At 40.6% G+C, this 8,360-nt stretch overlaps 1 protein-coding gene across 1 annotated transcript; it reads right to left on the bottom strand.

Annotated features, from left to right (window-relative positions):
* Positions 1-341: 341 nt before the first annotated feature.
* Positions 342-668, bottom strand: BT62DRAFT_1007050 (uncharacterized protein; the record flags this gene model as incomplete). The annotated part of the gene is made up of 2 exons (XM_043177296.1): positions 342-585; positions 640-668. The coding sequence occupies 2 exons, from the start codon at positions 666-668 to the stop codon at positions 342-344; spliced, it is 273 nt and encodes a 90-aa protein (XP_043038838.1).
* Between the last annotated feature and the right edge of the window lie 7,692 nt (positions 669-8,360).

Raw genomic sequence — 8,360 nt, 5'->3', positions numbered from 1 at the left:
CACCTTGGGGCATCTCTTGCCCTGTTCAGCTGACTTGCTCAGCACTTGAGTGTGTGTTGGCTTGAGTGGCTCTTCAGTCTTCTTGGGGGGAGCTAACAATGTATATTTATTAGTAAAACTTCATACAATGTCTGTGAGATTGTTAGTGTCCTGAGAAACTTTACTTCTTTGCAGAGAAGCCAAGCTGGCTACTTTCCTGTGGAATCTTTTACCTCCTTGATCTTGGAGGTGAAAGCTGTTGGCTCCTCTGAGCCTGCTGTTTTTCCATCCTTCTTTCTCTCTATCTCCAAGATTATTTCTAGCAACTATCTGATGTTGGTGGTGCACCACTTCAGAGTAGCCTATTTAGAGCAGTCCTTGTAGAGATGGCCTTTCTCTTTACATCCAAAGTACTTCCCCTCCTTCTTCAACTTGTCGATGTCCATGGATTTTCTCTGGCCACCAAACATAGTACTGGTGGCAGTCTTGTTGTCACTGGTGGTATTACTGCCCAAGCTTGTCAAGCCAGCAGATTTGGATTCTGAGGATCCCAATGCAGCAGCCTTTCCTTTCTTAGCCATTGCATGAGTGAAGGGTCTGATGCCCCTGGAAATTTCTTGTGCCCAGCATTGTTATTCCATGTCCATAATCAGGACACACTCCTTCCACTTGTCATAGTTGGTTGGCATGAACTTGCTGACTGTGCTGATCATATTGATGTGCTTCTGGAGCACACTGGACTTTAGAGCCCTGATCAGGTGACTCTTATTCATCTTGTCAGTGGTTTCACCAGCAAGTTTCACCTTCTTCTCAAGATCAACAAAGTACTCAGTGGTGGTGTGAGTATCTTGGTGTATTTTGTATATCTTTTTGAGATGTACTTCTTTAATTGCAAGATTGGTAAATTTGACCTGCAATTCTTCCATGAACTTCTACCATGTGGAGAAGCAGTGATGGCTGGCAGATGCCAATCAGTATTCTTGTGATTTAAGGATCCATCAGTCCAGCACTTTTTCCTTGAAGAAGGAAGTTGCATAAGTGATCTTATGTGCATCAAAGAACATTGAGGCTACATGCACCTCAAAGTACATGTTGCATTGGACCAAAAATTGGACCAAGTCATCATACTGCCCCTTATAGAGAGCAGGATCCTGAATGTATTTAGGACAAGTATTCATCTATAAGGCTTCATCTCTCATCCATCCAGTTGGCTATCAAGGTGGACTCAATGGTCACCATCTATTCAGTCTCTGTAAAAGAGACCAAAGGCTTCTTTGACCAGCAGGTGTTCCTGCCAATCCTCCACTCAGCCTGCTTGATGAAGGTGGTGAAGATGGTATCATTACTGAGTCCACCAATGGTGGCTCAGCATCTCATACATCCACTGGTGGAGCAACCAGCAGAACAACATGGGCCTATAGATCAGCCATGGGGTCTGCTCCAGCTAGCAAATGGAAACCATTTGCTCAGGGATTCAGCAATGTGGCCAGCATCTTGGCATGAGACACCAGTGTGGCATGCATAGGACTATACTGTTTGAATTAGTATGGTTCTAGCATTAAATAAGGGTGATAGAGGTAAAGTTGATTGAAATTGAAGACAGCCATTACCTGGATGCTGTATAAAAATATATCCTCCCACTCAGCTGCCCATGGAGAAGTCACCTAGTGATGTTCCAGTTCTCCCTTTCTCCAGCTAATCAAGTCAGGCAGCATTGCTGCTGCCTCCTCCCACATCCTCTGAAACTTCTCCACCAGCTATTCCACCAGCTTCTGCTTATTGCCAGTTAGCATGGATGTGACACTGCTCTGACTGGTCATGGAGGAATGCAATCAAGGAGGGGCAGGAGGGAAAGGTGATGCTCAGACAGATGCCTTCTCTTTCTTGTCTGTCTCACTCCTGGTTGATCTAGTGTAGAACCAAATAGTCCTGGGCCATAAGACAGAGGCAGAGGCTGATAGACATGCAGTAGCATGCAGAGATTGATAGCCCAGAGTCTTGACTGGTTCATGGTCTGAGAGAGAACTCTTCAGGGCTTGGGGTGCAGGCTGAGGCTGGCTGACCCCAGAGGTCTCATGTGAGTGACTGCTCATGGTGCTGGTGGGCCTCCAGCCAATGAATGAGCCTTCTCTCCCAGCTTCTCACCCAATGCTTCTCAAGCTGTTGATGGATCCACCCAAGAACATCATTAAAGATGAGGGGAGCAGTAGGATTGACACTGCCATAGTGAGGTGGAAAGTAGAGTGGTGGAGGAGTGTTGTCCTCTGGTACTCATTGTGGATGGCATCTATAGAGGATGAGTGTGACTCTTAGGGAAGGGTCAGGGTATATGAGGCAGTTGGAGACCACCAGGGTGATCATGTGAGGTTGGGATGGGAGGGAGTGGCCAGGGCTGATCACTCCTCTGAAAGTCCTTTGACCTCTGGTTCCTTCAGAAAGGAGAGTTGAACCCCTTTTGGAGAGGCTTGAGGGCCTCAGCCTCAAATCCATCTGAGGGAATAAATATCAGGTTTTCTCTGCTGCCAACCTGAGGCTCCTCCTCACTTCATGCATTGCTTCCAGTGTGTGATCCTTCCAGAGCTCATCCATCATCATCAGAGCTCTTGTAGAGGCCATGGTTGGTGATCTCAATTAGGGGTGCTTGGGTGCTCTTGATTCCTCAGAGGATGTCTCCTCCCTTGAAGCCAAGATCTTGCTCCTGATTTGGCACATCTTGTGCAGAAAGCTGGACTTTCTGCTCATCTGTAAAGCAGACTGTTTCAACTCACTCAAGTATGTCAATCACATATCTCATTGACTGGAGCTTATACTGGCATATTATAGAATATTGATGAGGCCAGTGGGGTATGGGGGTGCAGAGACAGAGACTGAACCAATTGGCTGTCTGCTGGCAGCACCAATGGATGATCTCCCATCTAAAGTAGTAGAGAGAAAAACAAAGCAGGGTTATTGCTGAGGCAAAGATGAGTAGTGTGAATAGTATGAGTAGGGGTATTTCCATGCAGTACTCCTGACTGTTATCAGGAGAAGGGCAGTTTCAGCTTTGGACTAATTGTTAGCAACCAACTATAATAAATAAGACTAAACTCAAGGCTGTGCTTTGCATTTGGGCAATCAGCACAAGAGAGCCTTATCTGTGAGCTAGAGCTTGGCAATCAAGTTGAGTGATGCTGAGAGTTCAGTCAGAAGAGTATTGAGAGAATAAACTTTAGTCTAAAGCTGGGGCTTAAGGCCACAGCTGAGCTATCTTATATACAAAATGAGTGTGTCTAATAATATGTAATGATGGTGTGGTGTAGGGCCAGTAGTGGTACCAGAAGTGTCTGGTATTTGTGTGCTGTAGTAAATAATGCATGTAACATTTGATACTCATATAATAGTCACTCATGAAACAAGAAATAAAGAGTGGCATCAGTGTGTTGTACTATGGAGTGTGGTTGTTAGACAACAACAGTGTGGGAATGGTGCAGGAAGCATGCACTGTGAAGATCATGAAGGTGTAAAATGGTCACGATTGTAACAGTGGCCTCCTCCACATTTGACAATGCTTTCTATATATTGTCAGTGTAAGTGTCCATAATAGTATACTCACTATCCAGTTTGCCAATTGTTCTTACACATAGATCCACTTTGGACACCCAGTATCTCAGATCCTCATAGGTTTTCCTGAGAGTTTCAAACCAGTCATGACCTCTCTGTATCATCTTGTAAATCACATAAATGAGTTTGCATATCTTGTCTTTCTATTTCTCAATAATATATCTCAGAGGCTGCTTTATATATATGTTTTTCTTTGTTTTATTGTTCAAATAAGCTAAAACAAAGTCAACTTACCATAGGACAAGGTCAAGTTTTGCAATGACAGCAGTGGACATATAGATGGATTCAAGGTAAGTCATAGTGGCCCAGATATTATTGTAGTTAAGCCCATACTGCTGTGTGTATTTTTTGCCAATGAGCTTAGTCTTGTCTCTGGTCCAATTTCCAGATTCTATTTTATACCATAAATCCACTTGCAGTCCATCATATTCACACTCTCTGGCTTGTCTATAAGGTTCCATGCATGCTTCATCATATGCATTTTGTATTTGATGTCTATTGCAGCCTTCCATTGTTTCTTGTCAGCTTATAGGGCATTCTGATAGTTACATGAGATACATGGATTAGATAAGTTCTCTGACACTGTCATTGATGCATAGGGTTGCTTATTATTGATAGCCCAATTTTTTCTGCTTATGTGAGCCTCAGCTTCATGTTGTTCTGACAATAGAGATTTAGTTGCATCAGCACTCAGATGTGTCAAGTATGTTGATCAGTGAAGTGGTAGTGCAGCAGGGGCTTCAGATGTTGGGATGGTGGCAGTCATAAATTCTGGCAGAGTGGATGTAATCAGAGTCAAAGTGAAAGTAGAAGCAGTGAGTAGAAGTTTGTTCTCTGTCTCTCTCATACTCCTAGTTTGGTATGCAGGCCTCTCATTAAAGATCACATCACATCACATAGAGACATGATCTGAATCATTGAGGATGCAGCAGTTAGACCCTGCATAATCTAAAAATAGACACTTCTTTAATTGATCATCTAACTTACTTCTGCCATCTGCTAAAATTCTGCCAGAAATAGGCTTCTTCATCTAACAGATTGACCTGAATATGTGAAGGAAGACAATATTCTGATGATGTTTTAAGAAAGCCTCTGCTAATACCATGCTAAGATGGTGACTTAAGAGCATCAAGTTTTACATAAAGATCAATATAGACACTACCTCCACTCAATAACAATCAGCTAGATCAGAATTGCTCAATAATGCTCATGTGTCCTTTATAGTAGTGTGTAGAGCATACTCTGTTAAGCTATTCTGTGCTGATGAGTGTGGAGCTGTCAGCTCAAGCAAGATACTGTGCTCAGCACAGTATTAGACCCACATTGTTCCTGCCAAGGCCCAATCAGCTTGCACTCACTTGAGCTTTCAACCTGTCTGAGTTTCTGTCATGCAATGATATTTGTTGAATGTAGTAATGGTCATGTCATCAGTCTTATCAGAAAGAAACTCCTCCCTTTGAAGGAGGACTCACTATCCATAAAAATCATCATGTAAGTCTTTTCACTATGTGATGCTGTTTGAGACAGTCCTTATAAATCTGTAGCCACTAGTTCAAGAGGATCAACATTAAAGTCTGTAGGTTCATTAAATGAGCAACAAGCATGCTGTGCAAGGATACAATCCTCACACTGGCTCTGGAGAGGATTAGAGGTGATTTCCAAGCTATCTATGAGGTTCTTCAATATTATTTCTTCAATCTTTTTAAGACTTGTATGAATGAAGTGATAATGTCAGTGGCACAGGAAGGTAGGCAATGACTGTGATGATATGGCCTAGAGAGTGGATGCTGCATCTAGGAAATATATGCCATCTAAGCTCTATTCTGCAAAGATCTCTTTGCCAGACTTGTCCCAGACAGCTGCATAGCTATTGAAAAATACAGTCAACAATCCAGCCTTGTCTAGAATGCTCACAGAGATGAGGTTTGCCATCAATGAAGGTGGGTGCAATGCATTTTTAAAGGTTAGCTTGATGTCTTTCCCATCAAGCCTGAATATCTTCATCATCATCCTTTAGCCAAAAATCTCAAAAATTCTCTTTTCAATAGCAGACAAACCAGTATGAAATGTGACCAGCATGTATTCAGTGAAGTCTTTATGATTGTGAAAGAGGTAATCACTGGCTCCAGAGTCTATGAATGTCAAGGTTACAGAAGATGAGCATCTCTTGAATGTAGTCATTATAAAAGCAGTCTCAGCAGGGTTTATTTCACAGGTGAACTGGACAATTCTTTTAAGGCCATTCACATAAAGAACAGTGTCAACAGGAGGCAACATATTATCATCTACTGCATCATCCTCATCTTCAACATTTATGAGTGGCAGCATATCTGGGTCTGTCTCATTCTCTAGGTCTGTATAGTCAGTGATAGCTGTCTCACTCTCAGAAGCAGAACTCTAGTCTGAGAATTCATTGCTCAACATGATCTCTGAGTTGCTATCAGATTCATCCCATCATAAAAATGACCTGATACTATTTCACTTATATATTCTTTCTCTAGTGCTACCATTCTCAACAATAATAGCACCATTATCATGTTCAATCTCAACAGTGGATGTGTGCATGACAAGAATGAAATGCCTTATAGTGTCAGCTGAATTAATTCATACTGGCCGGGTTTGTATGACAGAGGTGATTAAAGTTAGAGGAGAATTGACCTTTCTTTCCTCCACCAGATCAATAACAATTCTCCATAGTGTATCAGATTTTATCACAGACCTTGCACTCAGGATTGCAGCATCTGCAGAGAGGCATAGGAGTTCTGGCAGAAGAGATTGTGAGAGCCCAGAATAGGAATGATCCTTTGCCCACAGCACAGAGGATTGCAGCATGGGTTTGGAGGTGAGAAATGATGTCACTGGACATAGCTATCTGATATAGACTTGAGAGGACAGGCATTCAATGATCTGTAGAAGTAATAGAGCAAATAATTATCTTGAACTCTTGGTCACTCAGAGCTGTCACACAAAGATTGTTAACAGCATATTGTTTTATATGCAAGTCAGCAATATGAGCATTTATGTCACTATTCTCATTGAACTTTATGAAATTCAGTGACACTTCAGCCTCTGACAGAGCTATATCAGTCTTTTTAGCATGTTCTGTGATAATAAACTCTCAGCATTCTTTTTCTGTCCCATCTGTTTTAACCTCTAGTTCAATAGAATTAAGAATGTTGAGCATAATGTGAGAATAAGCTAGTTAATCACAAAAAACCCATATGTTATAGAATAGAGAGGAAAAATAGATGGAGGTGGAGTCCAGTGGTAATAGTACAGTTGCAAGTGTGGTTATAGTAGCTCTAGAGATAGTGGGGTGAGTAGTGGTTCCTTTGATATATCCTCATAACCCTCTTTCTTTTAGTAACTCAGTTATCTGTAGCTTCCAGAAGATGTAGTTCTTCATGTTGAAATGACTATACATGTCCAGAAGGATTGTGACTTCTGGCATTAACAACATCATTTAGAGATGTAATAATCATAGTGAGAGGACTATGGTATGGTGTAGTATTGTAGTTATAGTAGTAGGTTGAGTTGTATTCTCACTGTGTATTCTTTTTGACTGAGGCTTTAGACAACAGTAACTATATTCTATTGATAGAAGAATATAAACAGTGTTCTATAAATGAGAGTGAGTAATATAGTAAGAGACACAGTAATAGTATACATATTTCAGTTGGGCACAGTGTAGGCAAAATAACTGAGGTATATGGATATCTACAGCCAGACTATATAAGCAATTGAGTAGTGACAGGAGATATGTATGTATATAGTAAGTAGAAATGAGTAACAGTTGAAAGGTGTAGTAAGTAGGAACAGATGATGATTGAAAAGAGAAGATAAGGGTATATGTATGGATATTCTCTAACATAGAATGCACTAAGCTCCAGGATGATGCCATGGGTTTTGCAGTATTCTATCCACTTTATTTCTCCAAATGCATTATTCACATGCAGTCACTTAATCTTCTGATCAGTCTGCTTTTTAGCTATCACTATTATATATATCATTATGCTATCTGACTGCATCTGTCTTTGCACTGCTATATTTCATATTTCCTAGACTGAAACACTTATTCATTATTACTCTCTCAGATGCCATTCTATTGCCTACTCCAATTATCTATGAGTTCATCATATGTTCTCAATATGCTTTGTGAAACTTGCAGTTATATGGCATTATTATGAATTAGTCTCTCACTAATTTGATGAAAGATACATCCATGGTCAAGGTGTTGCATCTCAAATTCTGGCATTGTCCACTGGATCATGATACATTTGAAGTCTTCAGTAAATCTTTTAAATATCCAGAGGCAGACAAGCCTATCTTTGATATGCTACTACCTTATCTTATGTATCTTCATATAAATAGAGACACCCTCCTATCTATCAGCCATGCATTCACAATGATGGTGCAGTCCAGATGCTATGTTGACTATAGGATTTTGCACTGTCACCATATGATATAGTTATATAGGTACTATCATATAAGTATCTGCATTGCCAGAGAGTTCAGTCCATTTTGAACTGTATAAGTTCTATATGAGTATCTGAAAATAGACAAATTAGTGAGTTGTTTCAACTAGTGTAGATATAAAATAATGAAAGCTAACTATTTCTACTATATTAGCCTCTAATTTCAGTTCTTATAGATAACTATCAGTGTATATATGATAATTACAGCTCTCATTGTCATCATACTGTTAAGGCCAAATTTTCTGATGGTTGATGGCTGTCCTCTATATGGCCATACACTGTATATAGTATAGTGTGAAGCCATAA

This window comes from Guyanagaster necrorhizus, assembly GCF_019112545.1.
Source record: "Guyanagaster necrorhizus MCA 3950 unplaced genomic scaffold BT62scaffold_15, whole genome shotgun sequence".
NCBI lineage: Eukaryota > Fungi > Basidiomycota > Agaricomycetes > Agaricales > Physalacriaceae > Guyanagaster > Guyanagaster necrorhizus.
The sequence above is the reverse complement of the archived record's forward strand: the minus strand, read 5'-3'. Positions and strand labels throughout refer to the sequence as shown.